The following is a 16,623-nucleotide window of genomic DNA, read 5'->3' on the forward strand; positions in this document are numbered from 1 at the left end:
ATTACATTCAATCAAGATTGGATACAAACTAGTTAAAAAGTTAAAGAGTAAAATAAAAGTTAATAACTTTTAACATAACTTTGTCAATTTCTTATTTAAATTAGTTATTTTTAACAAGATTGTTAATATTCCTTTAATTAATATTCCTTTTTCAGCTAAATTAAGTTAAAGTTAATTTATAAAATCGACTTAGTTATTAAAATTACATACACAAAAAATTAAGTTAATTCAAAGTTAAAATTAAATTAAGTTGAATTATAAAAATTACTTTTTTAATGTATTATTTATAATTAAATTAAAATCTTATGATTTTTTTAAAGTTAAATTATTCAAAATAATTATAATATAAATAATCAAATTTCATATTTTATTCATAAATTAAATTTATATAATTTAATTATAGGGAAAAGACACCGAATTTGAAACATTACTTTGTTTTTGGACAATATTTCTTAAACAGTAGTTAAAAAAACCATGTTGAAAACATGAATACGAATTAGAGCCAATTTCACCAACTCCGGTTACCTTAATCGGCCGGTTATTCCATTGAAATTGACCAATCGTATTTGTCGTTAAGCAAAATTAACAAATGCAATGGTCAATGCAAAATCCAATGGAATAACCGACCGGTTCAGGTAATTGGAGTTAGTAAAATCGGGCCTTAGCAAATATCTTCTATCAAATGATATAGTAATTTTTATAATAATACTGTTTTGTATTTTTTAAATAATTGTTTTCATGACACATGTCAAAAAGAAAATCTGACAAAATGAGCGCCTAACTTGGGATCTATATACAATCAAAGTATTAATGTTACATTTTATTGTTTTATACATCTTACATAAATTATGTAATTACTACAGACTCAATGTTATTCCATTAAGCTTGCCTAAACAACATAATCGTGCAAATATAACTTTCGCTTTTGACGAATTCGTTTTTAGCAGATTTTATATAAAAAATGAATATATGAAACATAGATTTTTATTTCTTTAATTAACTAAAAAGATTATATTTTTATCGATATTTGTATGGTGCAATGTTTAGTTTCCAAGAAATAAGGAAGTTTAAATTTAGGAAATCGTTCCAAATTCGGTACCTTTCTTCTATATAAAATTAAAAAATTGTTTTTTATATAAGAATGTGTGCTTCCATTATAAATTTCTTTACAGAAATAATTCAGAAAAAATTAATAAATTAAAGTTCATGTTTTAAATTTTAAAATTAATAAAAATTAAGGCTCCTAGTCCTCACTGCAGCCATATTGAATTTGTTCAGAAGCGAGAAATGATACGTTCACATACGTTTACATTCAATATAAATTTGCCCATTTTAATATATAAAATATAGTAATATTTTAAGTTAAATACTTGTACAACTGTAGGCTGCTGTCTGTACATTATTTGCTGTTGTTGCGGAGGAGATGAATATGCAATAACGTTCGGATTAAAATTCGAAGGATATTCTGAAGCTACACTAGTGGAATCCTTGCTGTGCTGCTTTTTAATACCTAATTCTAATTCCAATCTGTAAAGAATATTAAACATAGTCATTACATTACATAGTGCTTGTTGATTATTTTGAATGATAAGATAAATAATTCAATCACTAGTAGTATCACAAACATAAAAAATTCAATTTTAATGGTTTTTTAATGGTAAATGTCTAAGTACCGGTACGAAAAATAATTTTTTTCAATACCAATCAACAAAACTACTATAGAAATAGAATGTAGAAATGTTTTTAGGTGCTACAAAATACTGCTTAATGGAACGGATTTTCTCAATTTCTGATTAAAGAAAATCCATTCCATTAAGCAGTATTTTGTAGCACCAGGTTTCTCAATTTCTGATTAAAGAAAATCCATTCCATTAAGCAGTATTTTGTAGCACCAGGTTTTTCAATTTCTGATTCGGGCTTTAATAAAGCGAAGTGTTATCACGGTTAATGCATTTTCGAAAATGCCGAGACAGCTTACGGAAATGCAAGCAGTTCAGATTGTTACTCTTTTACAAGAAGGTAACAGTCAACGTTATATTGCAAGACGTTTAGGTGTTAGTCAGTCAGTGATAAGTCGTACATGGTCACGTTATCGGGAAACCAACGATTTTCGAAGACGTCAAGGCCAAGGCCGTAAACGTGTAACAGATCAAAGAACCGACAGAGCAATAGTTCGTTTCGTTGTGGACAATCCAGTGGTCACAGCAAGGCAAGTCAGAGATCAATTTAGAGAAGTCTACGGGAATCTCAGTGTGTCTACCATTAGAGAACGCCTAAGGGACACTGGATTGCGGTCACGTCAACGTGCTCCAGCACCAGCGTTGACTTTAAATCATCGTCGTGCGCGCTTACGATATGCACGCACACATGTGGAATGGTGTCCAAGACAGTGGAATCGCGTATTATTCACTGACGAATCGCGATTTTGTTTGTATGGCAATGATCGACGTGTACGCATTTGGCGACGACGAGGAGAACGATACCAGCAACGCCACATGGTTCCAGTAAGAGCATTTCACGGAGGTTCTGTAATAGTTTGGGCAAGTATTTCGAGCTTCCATCGTACAAAACTCGTCATAGTGCCGCCACCAGGACTTACTGCACAACGATATGTCGACGAAATATTGCATCCTTACGTATTACCAATGCGGGATATTATGGGGCAAGAATTTATTTTTATGCAAGATAATGCCCGTCCACATATTGCTCAGCATACTCTTCGTTTCTTTAGAGACAACAACATTCCGCTTCTTAATCATCCTGCCATGAGTCCGGACCTAAATCCGATCGAACATGTTTGGGACATGCTTGGTCGTAGTCTGAGAAGTCTTGAAGTACAACCAACGAACTTGGAAGAATTAACTGCCGCCCTTCAACAAAATTTCTCAAGACGATATACGTCGCTGCATCAATATGCAAGTTCGATGTCAGGAAGTTATTCGGCAAAGAGGTGGCAACACTCGTTTCTGAACAGTAAGTTCAACCGCACGCACGCACGCACGCACGCACGCACGCACGCACGCACGCACGCACGCACGCACGCACGCACGCACGCACGCACGCACGCACGGGATCAGAGTCCAGCAACGTCCACGTCGTTGATCCTGGGTAACGCCGAGAGCAGGATCTACACCCCCCCCCCTCCACACACACACCCACTTACCCACCCACACACACACCCCTACTCCTAGTACATCCCTTGGATAATTTAGTCATTTAATGCCTGCGGCATATGAATATTTTTCAGAGAAAGTGTCGAAAATGCATGGTTTATTTGAAAGTGGAATAACTCGGCGGAAAAAAATCGTAGGATAAATTTAAAAAAACCAATTTAAAGAGGAGACTTTAAGCTTTAAATTAGCTGTAATAAAAATTTTCAAAAAAATTTTTTAATGTCCATGTACGATTTCAAAGTTGAGTATTTTTTGAAATTTTTTCACAGTTATGTTCAAAGAGCCATCTATTTGAGGGAAATCGTTTTTAGTTCAAACGGTTTAATGTGTCTTATAACTGAGGTTTCAAGCTTCAAAATGCTTTTTTATTTTTCTTTCTACGACCGCGAAGTTATGTAAGTTTTAATTTTGGGTATTTTTGGGTAGATTAAAAGTGATCCCCTAATTTTGATGTGTATAATTTTAAAAAGTATAAAGTAAATTAAATAAAAAATTAATTCCCTGAAAAAGGTTTTTCAGATTTTTCGGATAAAAAACGCTAACAAAATTTTATATATAAATACTCTAGAAAAATTATATTCATAATTATGCAATAAATTTTAAAAATAAGTTTTTTGTTTAACAATTAAAATTTTTTGGACTTGTTTGATTTTTATAGGAAATATAAGATCAAACTTTCAGTATCTAGGACACTGATAAAATACAATTATAATAATGTGCCAAAAGAGACAAACCCTTACCTATCATCGAGAGATAAACGCTTTGGAGAACTCGTGGACGATTCGTCTATACAAGGAGGATAAGTCAAATTATTTTCTGTATAATAATATTCATTTCCGCCTTCATTTGAATATTGGAAGTTCGTAGCTGTGTCCATACTGTTGTTAATACCCATTTCCGGATCTAAAATGTTCGGTCCCGATATAATTCCCGATTGAACAATGGTCTCTATACGTCTACCTCTTTCACTACAAGTGTTAAACTTTTTGTTCTCATCACTGTCCTTTCTTTCTCTTCCCATTTCCTTTAATCTATCTCTTCCAGGAGAAGGAGATCTATGTTAAAAAATAATCATAAGTTATCCTTCGATTATTACAAATAATACATTAAAGTTTATAAATCGAATCAAATTCTACCTGGAAGATTGTAATTCGGACATTCTGAATGCATGTTCCGGGCTTCTTAATCTCGATATAGAACCAGATTTCTCTCTCGATCTTACATCAAACGGAGATCTGCTCCGCGATTTCGATTGCGACCTCAACCTCGGTCTTGATCTTGATGTTGATCTTGATCTAGATCGTGTTCGCGATCTTAATGGCGACCAAGATCTTGAACGAGATCTGGATCTTCGCCGAAATCTTTCTGAAGCTTGACGCATAGGCGAATACCTCGATCGCGGTGGTGTCCGATTCCGTGATCTATGCACAAGACGGTCCAAATCCGAAAGATCTTTGTCTCTCTCCCACTGTCGGTCTTTTCTCGCATTAGATCTGTTCAAATTAAGTGAAAAACATCAAATATTTCTACCGATTATACAAATGCAATTATACATTTAATGGTTTAAAAATCTGAAAAAATGCATAATTTACAAGAATTTTTTTAAGTATGTAAACTAAAAGTAATTACTGTCACACTTTTTGGATATATTACTATATATTTAAAGTACAAAAAAATTTTTTTAGTGTAGAAATATGGCCGTTAAGCTGATGAAAAAGGAAGAGGCTTGTAGCGTCTCGCCATTCATTGTATACATTCTAGAGAGAGCGTAAATCTTGGCTAAAACAAACGATGCAATGTTTTTTATTAATTTCACATAATTTCCTTCTATGTATACCTAAAAAAATAAAATAAATAAAAATTGAAAAATAACACGATTAAAAAAAATTATTTTTATTTTTCATAAAAAAATTTTTTTAGAATCGTGTGAATTTTTCATTTTTTGTTATTTGTTCGTTTTTTTTAGGTATACATAGAAGGAAATTATGTGAAATTAATAAAAAACATTGCATCGTTTATTTCAGCCAAGATTTACGTTCTCTAGAATGTACATAATGGATGGCAAGACGCTACAAGCATCTTCCTTTTTCGTCAGCTTAACAACCCTATTTCTACACTAAAAAATTTTTTTTTGTACTTTTAATATACAATAATATATCCAAAAAGTGTGACAGTAATTGCTTTTATTTTACATACTTAAAAAATTCCTATTATAAATTTTTTCTAAACCAGAATCCCTCCTTAAATAAAATTATTAACTCAACGTTATTTCGTGAAATCTATTTAAAAGACACATTCAAAAGAGATGTTTTTTAAGTTTTGTTGCAAACACTATTAATTTACATAAACAAGATTTTGATTAATATTTTACACATATTAGTAAGTGTTATATAAAATTTTTGGTAAATATACCGATCAGGGGAGCCCGCCCCGATGACCTTGGCCTTAACATATGTTGTCAAGATCACCCTCCTGAGTGACCTTTTTTTTTTAAAAGATTTTAGCCGTGGTTCGTGATTTGTTAAAAAGTTATTAACAAAAAAGTTTCATAAATACAACACATAATTATTCAGTATAGGAGTATATATAGAAGATAAGTTTGCAACTTTTCACGTGTAGCAAGGTCCACTCCTGCTTATAGAGCGAAACGACGTCCACGCTTGTACTTTACCACAAGGGTTTGCGACATTAGATTTGAAATTGTGGTCAAATTTGCGAGCGAATTTGAAATGTTTGGGTTAGGTTAGGAAAAAATATGGGAGGGGATGCAGGAGGAGCAGAGCCCCTCTCCCGCCCACGCGTTTTCTAAGAATAACCCAACCAATTTTATGTCGCTATTTGGATAATGCGAAAACATTGAAAACAAACAGCGTGGATCTTTTGTAGAGATATATATGTTAATTGTGCTCATGGTGAAAGGATATAAGCCCAGTGAACACAGTAATATAGCAGCAGTGTAACAACAATGTAACCAAATATAACAGGTTACGTTACTCTGAAATTACACGTAACTTACATGTAAGTTACAATTTCCGACTCAGCAATATAACATGTTATAATTACATGTTATCTAACCGTTACACAACAGTTACAAAGAAAAATAAAATAAAATAAAAATTTCATTTTTAAAAAATTATTTTTATCAACAGCACATACTACATTTAGAATAAATTTTTATTAATTAATTAAATTTAAATTATGTTATTTTTTATTTTATTCTTACTTGCCGCTGCTCTACGCCAATTTGACTCATCTATATGGGTACTTGTTATTGTCTACATATACTTATATGTTATAAACTGACGCAACTATATTATTTTTTATAAAAGCAATTAAATTTTGCAAAACATTAAAAATAAATAGCATTAATTTATTTACTTATTAATTTTATTGTTAAATTTATCTTTTTCCATAACCTTAATAATTTGATGGAAATTGCGATCTATTTGGCATTAATCTTTGAAGAGTTCAAATGATTAATTAGATGGTTAACTATATAAATCGTAATTCTAAGAAAAATTGAATAGTATACATTTATTATTCTGTTTTTGTTCAGCACATGATGAATTTAGATTTTGTGCATTTTTTGTGCGCAGTAATTGTAGACAAACCGTTATTTTTGAAAACATTATCTTTATAATAATTTTTTTTATTATCAAATAGATCTGTCATTCAGGATGTTATAATGTTGTCTGATTTCTGAGTCAACTACGACGCATCGTTCCGTAATAACATTGATACGACGTGTTATGTTACGATTATACAATTTTTGTTGAATAACTGTAACGCCAAAACGATGTATAACAGCTATATCACTTGCGTATAACAAATATTACGTAACAGGTTATTTCCATGTCGTATAGCACCTACATATCACAAGAATAACAATGTTAAATTACATGTAACTTCCATGTTATATTGCCGCTATAAAATGTGTTCACTGGGAGGTGTGCTCATACGCATATGCTTTTTAACAGTCAATGAAAAGTTGCTTCCAGATACCGCCATCTTGCCGCGGTATTTTCAATTTGTTATATGATAATAGTACCTCAATATCATCCAGACCAGAGTATCAGACTCCAATTCTCAATAATTCGGAAAAAGGCTTTATTCTAAATAATTACAAATTATTAGAGATGAAAATAATTGAAGGTGATAGTTGGGATAAAAATAAAAAGACTAACTTTTTTATAATAGGGCCTAAACACACTGCCAGACAACAGGCAATAGGAACAAAAATAATGAAAGAGAAAAAGGATCTCTTCTCTCTTTCTCTCGTTCTTTAAAATGGCCGCATCTGGAATCTGCGCAAAACTGTACCAAAATTCGTCTTGAGTATGAGCACATCTGTATTCTTCCACCATGATTGTACTTTAATAAAGCAACGACTTTCACGCGTTGTAAATAGGAGATGTTGGTGGATCTCGCTTCGTGTAGAAAGTCAAAAATCCATATAGTACAGTACATAAATACTTTATTCAGTAACATTATTATTAATGGGATAAATTTTAGCGACATAAAATTGGTTGGGTTATTCTTAGAAAACGCGTGGGCAGAGGAGGGGCTCGCCCCTCCCCTTGCACCCCCTCCAATATTATTTTCCTAACCTAACCCAAACATTTCAAATTCGCTATTTGACCACAATTTCAAATCTAAAGTCGCAAACCCTTGTGGTAAAGTACAAGCGTGGACGTCGTTTCGCTCTGTAAGCAGGAAGGAATGGACCTCGCTACACGTAAAAAGCTGCAAAAAACTCATCTGATATACTCCTATATTGAATAATTATGTGTCGTATTTATGAAACTTTTTTGTTAATAACTTTTTAACGAATCACAAGCGACGGCTAAAATCTTTTCAAGGTCATTCAGAAGGGTGACCTTGATAACATATGTAAAAGCCAAGGTTATCGGAGCGGGCTCCCCCGATCGGTATATTTACTAAATTATTTAATAAAAATATTAAACATTAAAAAATAGCACCGATTTATTAAGTAAAGTTTCTGTTAAAAAATTGGTAAAATAGACATGTGATAAATAGACAAAGTTCTGTAAAAATAGACATCTTTTCGATTTTTCAGAATTAAGACAGTCTAGAACTCAATAAAAGATTTATATTATTGAGAATATCATTATTAAAATTTTAACATGTATTTAAATTTTATAAACTTTCTATTGGTTTTAACTATGTAAAATTAAATTAATAAAACATTTTTAATAATAGTTTATTATACATATTGTTCATGCATATTCTTAATTTTATCGTTAAAAATGTTAAATGTAATGATGACTGTATAATTAGGTGCCTAACTTGCAACGTTTCACACAATGCTTACTGCATATTATTATATACCATATTTGAATGGTTACATTTAAAACCTTATAAAGAGTTTTTCAATTAATCAATAAATCTTATACTGTATAAATGTTTAAACATATCAATAAAGTTGAAAAGGCCTAAACGATCACAGCTAGATCTTGGTACTGATTATAATATTTTAAGTAAAAATGTCGAATAGGGGACCCAGTCTCAATGATCTTGACCTTGACATATGTTGTTAAGGTCATGACCCTGAGTAATGTATAAAATATTTTAGCTCGTGATTTGTTAAAAAGTTATTAACAAAAAAAGTTTCATAAATACAATACATGATATTTCTGCTTTACCTGAAGTCGCAAATGGTAGTGTAAAAAACGCGTGGGAGTCCAGAGGAAGGGTTTCGCCCTCCCCCTTCATCCCTACATGAATTTTTATAACATATCCTATCTCCATGGGACAAGACAATGTGGAAACGGATAGCGTGGACCTTGTTTGGCGTGGAAAATCGCAAAATCCATGTGGTATAATACAAGCGAGGACGCTTTGCTCCGTAAGCAGAGGGGAAATGTGGGTGGACTTCGCTTCGCGTGGAAAGTCGTAAACCCATGTAAAACTGTGTAACAATAGATCTCGTTTTGTGTAAAAAATCGTGTTGTGTAATAAAACTTCTTGTGTTTATAACTTTTTAACAAACAATGAGCGACGACTAAAACTTTTTATGCATTACTCAGGGTCATTAACAACATATGTTAAGATCAAGGTCATCGGGGCTTGGTCCCTTATTCGGCATTTTTATCTTTTTTTAATATATTAATTTAATAATCTCAGCTCATATAAACTGCTCGCCACAAATTCGTCAGTTTTAAAACACAGTTATAAGCTAAATGTCAATGCTTACTGGCATTTAGCTTATAACTGTGTTTTAAGACTAACAAATTTGTCGGCGCGCAGTTTGTATGAGCTGAGATTATTAAATTAATATATTTTAAAAAATATATAATCAATCATTTTGACTTAAAAATTTAATGTAAATTGTTAGATTTAAAAATGATTACTTATATAAAAAATATAATCGCCATAGTTCGGGCGCGTAACATATGTCTTGTTCTTTTTCGATGCACTGCTGCACTGTAGTCCAGAAAAATTAGATTTTTTGAGGGAAAAAATTGATAACTTAGGTTTGACTGTGCGTAAAGCACAATTAATATATGTAGATTAAGATAGATACATTCACACCTCGCAAAAAGCGGGGGGTTATTGCAAAATTACGGATTGAAGTGAGCAAAAAGTAGTTTTTTGCTTGCGCTTCGTAAACTAAAAACAGTTTCAAATAAAAGTTGTAGATATTAAGTAGACTTACAATAATAAATTTGGTTTATTAAGATTGGTCGATTAGTTTGGTTGTAAAGTAGAAAAAATCATGAAAAATGGCCATTTCTTAAATTGTTTACAACTTTCTTAAAAATTAACTCAAGCATTTAAAATTTTAGGAAAATATAGCTTTTATGACGATAAAAAAATGTACCAAATTTCATTGAGTCAAAAAAAATTAACTTTTCGAGTAATGTCAATTGTTTATCCAAAACGCGCTCCACTAAAATTTAATTTCTACACTTTTGAGACCATGCACAAACATAAACTAAAATTTTTTCTTTTCTTAAAAAGTTGCAATATTATATATCAATATTGCTAAATGTGTACAATGCAATTAAGTGCCTCAAATAAACATGAAAAAACAAGCATAATTAATAATTAAATAACTTTTAAAATATTAACGTTATCAAAATGGGATAAAATGCATTTGAAAGGTGCGATTTTTCTTTAAATTTAAAAAAAAACATTGTCCTAGCTTGCTTAGAAGCCGAGATAAATTTTTTTTTAATCACTGTTGATACAGTTGTGAATATTAAGAGCTGAAATTTTGACAGCGTCTTATTAAATAGTTAAAGTAACCTAATCGTCTTTCTAAGACGCTTAGTTCCGGAGATATTGACGATTGAAGTAATTTGAACGCGCCAGATCCATTTTGTACGCGGGCGTCTGGCCACGCGCTAGCAGACGACGCGCGCGCCGTCATCGGCCGCCGTTCTCGAGTTGATACTGTTTTTGTTAACACGTTTACAGTGGTCAATCTTCATGACTCGCTTTAAAATTTTGGGAAAGGTTACTTCAACTATTTAATAAGACGCTGTTAAAGTTTCAGCTTTTAATATTCATAACTGTAGCAACAGTGATTTAAAAAAAAAAATTATCTCGGCTTCTGAGCAAGCTAGAGCAGTTTTTTTTTTAATTTAAAAAAACATCGCACCTTTCAAGTGCATTTTATTCCATTTTGATAGCGTTAACATTTTAAAAGTTATTTAATTATTAATTATGCTTATTTATTACATGTTTATTTGAGGCAATTAATTGCATTGCACACATTTCGCAATATTGATATATAATACTGCAACTTTTTAAGAAAAGAAAAAACTTTGGTTCAGGTTCGTGCATAGTCTCAAAAATGTAGAAATTAAATTTTAGTGGAGCGCGTTTTAGATAAACAATTGACATTACTCAAAAAGTTGTTAATTTTTTTTCATGAAATTTGGTATACTTTTTTATCGTCATAAAAGCTATATTTTCCTAAAATTTCAAATGCTTGAGTTAATTTTTAAAAAAGTTATAAACAATTTAAGAAATAGCGATTTTTAATGATTCTTTCTACTTTACAACCAAACTAATCGACTGATCTTAATGAACTAAATTTATTATTGTAGGTTTACTTAATATCTACAACTTTTATTTGAAACTTTTTTCGATTCCGTTTTTAGTTTACGAGACACAAGCAAAAAACTGCTTTTTCCTCACTTCAACCCGTAATTTTGCAATAACCCCCAGCTTTTTATGAGTGGCAAATGTATCTATCTTAATCTACATATATTAATTGTGCTTTACGCACAGTCAAACCTGAGTTATCAATTTTTTCCCAAAACGGCCCTTTTTCAAGCTAATTTTCCTGGACTGGTGCAACAAATTAGAGTAAAACAAATATATTTTTTCTCATTTTAATTTATTGCACCAGTGCAGCAATGCAGCGAAAAAGAACAGGCCTATATACACATATAGAAAATAATGTAACCATAGACATATTAAGTTACTCCTTATGAAATAGTGGGTTTCTTTGTACGCTACAAAGAAAAGAATGATCCGAATATTTTGGTATGCTATCTCTGGGAGTTTTCCAGCAAGCGATACAAAGAACACAATGTAACACAATAAATCATTTCATCCCTGTTATTTGTCAAAGTTAAACAAGGATGAAATGATTCACTGTTACACTGTGTCCGTCGCTTACTGAAAAATGCCCTCTCTTGACACATTGTGGGAGTAACTCTACTGGAATGTAATCACTAATTAATATTTGGTGCGCAAATCACGTCTATTAGAAAAAGACCTTAATTTTCACTAACATTTTCACGATAGGAAGATTTTCTCTTATCTAGAGTTTTGGGGGTTATAAACTCTATCTCAATGTCTGTGAGTACAACTACACCTACAATTTTACACTACACAAACACTCCGAAACAATTGTAAAAATTTATTTAAAAAATGATATGGATAAAGTTCCGAAAACGACTTACCTCCGATTTTTTTGAAACTACGTATTCTTATGTATTTTGGGGCTCTGATTACGAATATGATAGTGAATATTGGCGCAAATTTGATTTTCATAGCAAAAACTATTAAAAAACCATAAATCATGGTTTTTTCCATTTATTTCCGTAAATAATGGAAATTTTTAAAAAAACTTTAAACAAAAGTTGTAGATCTCATCAAAATACATATTTTATGTCCTATGTATTTTTGCCATGAAAAGAGTAGTTTTTGAGAAAAACGACGTTAAATGTTCAAAACTTTATACAACTCATTTAACACACGTCGAGTTTTATTAGGTAATTTTAATCAAACTAAATTACCCCAAAAAACTAAAATATTGAAGAGGATAATGAAAACAATGAGTGGCCCACGCTACGCGCGGACAGGGGAGGGGCGGAGCCCCTCCCCCTGCACCCCTCCCCGTTTTTTTTCCTAACTCTAACCCAACCAGTTTTATGTCACTATTTTATCCATAATTTCAAATCTAAAGTCGCAAACCCATTTGGTACAGTACAAGTGTGGATGTTTTGCTCTGTAAACATGGGGAGGAGGTAAACCTCGCTACGCGTGGAAAGTCGCAAACCCATATGGTGTAAAGAACGCTTTGGCAAAGTGAAGGGGGAGAGACTTACTTCCAATTTCAATAAAACTTACAAGGGAACCTCGCGAACCCATAAATTCTGATTTTAATGAAACTTGGCATAAATGTAGAGGGGATAAATACATAAATTTAGAAATTTTTAGTTGGTGCCCAAAAACGGTATAAAGAGGTAAAACCACCCTTCAAAGTTGAGACATTTTTGCGGTTTTTCGATATATCTCGTAAACTAAACAAAATATTAAAAAATGTTTCATACAAAAGTTTTACAGCATAAATACCTCCATTTAACTACGTCATAAAAAAAGCATAGTTAAATAAAGGTATTTATACTGTAAAACTTTCGTATAAAACATTTTTAAATATTTTGTTTAATTTACAAGCTATATCGAAAAAACGCAAAAATCGTTTCAATTTTGAAGGGTGGTTTCACCCCTTCAAACCGTTTATGGGCACCAACTAAAAATTTCTAAATTCATGTATTCACCACCTCTACATTTATGCCAAGTTTCATTAAAATCTGAATTTTCGAGTTTGCGTTCCCTTGTTAGTGAAAATTTTTCTTTTTTATAAATCTTTTTTTATATGTTTATAATTCTGATTGTTATTTACATACTTAAATATATATATATATAAAATTAACATACTTAAATATAGTTAAAAACATTAAAATTAACTAATAAAACTCGACGTGTGTTAGATGAGTTGTATAAATTTTTGAACATTTAACGTCGTTTTTCTCAAAAACTACTGTTTTTATGGCAAAAATAAATAAGACATAAAATATGTATTTCGATGAGCTCTACAACTTTTGTTGGAAATATTTTTAGAAATTCCCATTATTTATGGAAATAAATAGAAAAAAACCATGATTTTTATGGTGTTTTCATAGTTTTTGCCATGAAAAATCTGCGCCAATATTCACTATCATATTCGTAATCAGCGTCCCAAAATATGCAAGAATACGTAGTTTAAAAAAAATCGGAGGTAAGTCGTTTTCGGAACTGTACCCAATGATTTTTATTCAAATAATTATGTTCTTAATCAGTAAAATTCTTTTTTTTTTTTGATAAATTTATATAGTCCCCTCTTAGAGGTACCCATAAAATTCAGAAATCCTAAATAAGAAAATTATCGTAAACTTTTATTTTCTTAGAAACTAAAAGGTAAATTAATTAAAAAATCAGTTTTGCTTTAAATAATATTCTACATAATTTTTAAAAATTTAGAAATCTTAATTTTACGATCGTTTTAATATTCTTCTTTTTTAATATAAATAGAATATCTGTGAGCATACTTTCTTCTGTATTTTAAATGAGGCGATGCCACGTTCCTTTCTAGACTTCCCTCTCTATAATACATTCGATCGTCATATTCAAGAGATAAATTTTGTCCAACAGTGTACGAGTCCATGGATTCGTTACCATCTCGTAAAATACCGCCGCTTTCAGTACATTGCCAAAATGTATGATCCAATTCTTCTGTGCGAAATCTAAAAACAACATTTATTTTACGTATTTACAATCTCTAGTTCACTGTATGTAACATAATTACAAAGATTACATAATTTAATACTCATTACATAAAAAAAAATCACTCTGGTTTTGAGAATATCTTTATTTTCAAAATATTAAGCATTAAAATAATGCTATGTAGTATTAAACAAACTTGTCTACGTGAAAAATTTTGTTTAATTTTACCACAAAAAATATTTTTTTATTAATCATTATCAATACAAATTTTCATACGATTAGAGGAAAGAGAATCGAAGAAAAATAGACAATTATGCAACTAGTGTGGTAAATCGGCTAATTGCCTATAAATAGGAGATATTGCCTATAAATATGGGAAACCTTCGGCTCTTGTGTCCATCCCCACAGGCGAACAATAACCGATCTGAACATGTCGCATACAATATTTACATTCTTTGTTATCTGTGCATCAAAATATTAGTCCTTGTGTGAAGTAAAAAAAGGACCATTTTTCATGCAAAAAATAATATTTTCAAACCAAAACTTTTTTAATACTATTATTATTAGAACAATTATATTGTGCTCTTCTCAAATAATTTAAGTTAAAATAAAAATAAAATTAGAGAGCTTCTAGGAGACAGAGGCGATAACTGGAACCCTAACAAATAAAATATTGATATTAATGACTTAAAACTGACTATTAATGACTTACAAATTATTTTTTGACTTACAAAACATTTTACTTTGAGACAAAATAGTTGTTTTAATTAAAATGTGATTTTGAGTGTGCAAAAAAATTTTCACGATTTTCATGAATTTTCGATAATTAATTGAAAGTTGAAATCATTGGGGTTAGATTGATCCCACAGTACTGGGTAAAAATTAAATAAAGAATAAATTATATTGTTAAATTATATGAAATAATTACATATAATTTTGCTTAAATACAATTTAATTTTTAAAAAATTTAATAATATTAAATTTTAGCAAAATATTTTATTTAGAGAGCTTCTAGGAGAGAGAGGTGATAACTTAGTCAAGTGACCAGCCTCTCCACAATTGGCTGGCACGATTACGTACAGAATTGGGTCATGCAACGTCAATGCAGAACACATGGTTAGTTATATTTTAAACGTTTCGGAGTATATTTACGACATATATCTTATTTTGTGTAATAAATGTAAAGAATATCTATTAATTTTTTTAGGTAATTAATTCTTCTATTACAGACAACGTGCAGTTCCATCTCGCTACTGTACTTATACAATAACGTTATCTATAATATAAGAATTAATTACCTAAAAGAATTCTACGTTGTCAAATTAACATATATTCTTTACATTTATTGCATAAAACAAAATATACCTTGTAAATATACTCCAAAAAGTTCAAAACACAATCAACTTTCTGTTCTGCATTGCAGTCGCATGACCAAATTCTATACGTAATAATGCCAGCCAATCGCGGAGTGGCTGATCACTTGACCAAGTTGTCACCTCTCTCTCCTAGAAGCTCTCTAAATAAAATATTTTGCTAAAATTTAATATTATTAAATTTTTTAAAGATTAAATTATATTTAAGCAAAATTATATGTAATTGTTTCATATAATTTAACAATTTATTCTTTATTTAACTCTTACCCGGGACTTACTGTGGGATCAATCTAACCCCAACTGATTTCAACTTTCAATTAATTATCGAAAATTCATGAAAATCGTGAAAATTTTTTTGCATACTCAAAATCACATTTTAATTAAAACAACTATTTTGTCTCAAAGTAAAATGTTTTATAAGTCAAAAAATAATTTGTAAGTCATTCCCAGATGACACAGAGATGAACAGAAATTCCTAAAAAAGTCATTTTAATGAATACTTGGAGAAGTAGAAAAATGAATACATAAAGAATTCTTGAGGAATTAGCCACAATAAGTTCACATTGAAGTATTCCTTAAGAGTTCATTGTAATGAATACCTCGCGATTTATTATTTGGAACATTTAGAGTATTCATAGAGAAGTCATTTTAAAGAATACTTGGCAAAGTAAAAAAATGAATACATAAAGAATTCTTGAGGAATTAACCACAATGAAGTATTCCTTAAGAGTTCATTGCAATAAATACCTCGCGATTTATTATTTGGAATACTTTGAGTATTTATCAGAAATTACTCGAGTGTTTGGATAATCTCAATTACATTTTTATAATTATATATCGCTTAATAAATGCTAATTTATACTGTTATATACAAAATGCGCTATATATAATTAACAAAACAATATACAACTTAAGAGCGTGCTGATCTGCAACGACAGAGTGTCGCGTTCCGCATGATGCAACATTTATCCTCGTTTGTGTTAACTATACTTATGTTTCATCCTTCTGACAACATCTATTGTAATAATCTATAACAAATATGTATGCATAAA

At 30.7% G+C, this 16,623-nt stretch overlaps 1 protein-coding gene across 3 annotated transcripts in view; it reads right to left on the bottom strand.

The window, feature by feature from the left end:
* LOC105837289 overlaps window positions 1–16,623 on the bottom strand; it is a 62,069-nt gene that overhangs the window by 12,251 nt on the left and 33,195 nt on the right. For all 3 annotated transcript variants that reach the window (XM_036290400.1, XM_012681913.3, XM_012681914.3), the window contains exons 12-15: window positions 14,024–14,218; window positions 4,310–4,666; window positions 3,914–4,228; window positions 1,371–1,527 (exon numbers count right to left, since the gene is read on the bottom strand). In XM_036290400.1, coding sequence (XP_036146293.1) covers window positions 1,371–1,527; window positions 3,914–4,228; window positions 4,310–4,666; window positions 14,024–14,218 — 1,024 coding nt within the window. The remainder of the gene's footprint in view (window positions 1–1,370; window positions 1,528–3,913; window positions 4,229–4,309; window positions 4,667–14,023; window positions 14,219–16,623) is intronic.

This window comes from Monomorium pharaonis, chromosome 7, assembly GCF_013373865.1.
Source record: "Monomorium pharaonis isolate MP-MQ-018 chromosome 7, ASM1337386v2, whole genome shotgun sequence".
In the NCBI taxonomy this organism is placed as follows: domain Eukaryota; kingdom Metazoa; phylum Arthropoda; class Insecta; order Hymenoptera; family Formicidae; genus Monomorium; species Monomorium pharaonis.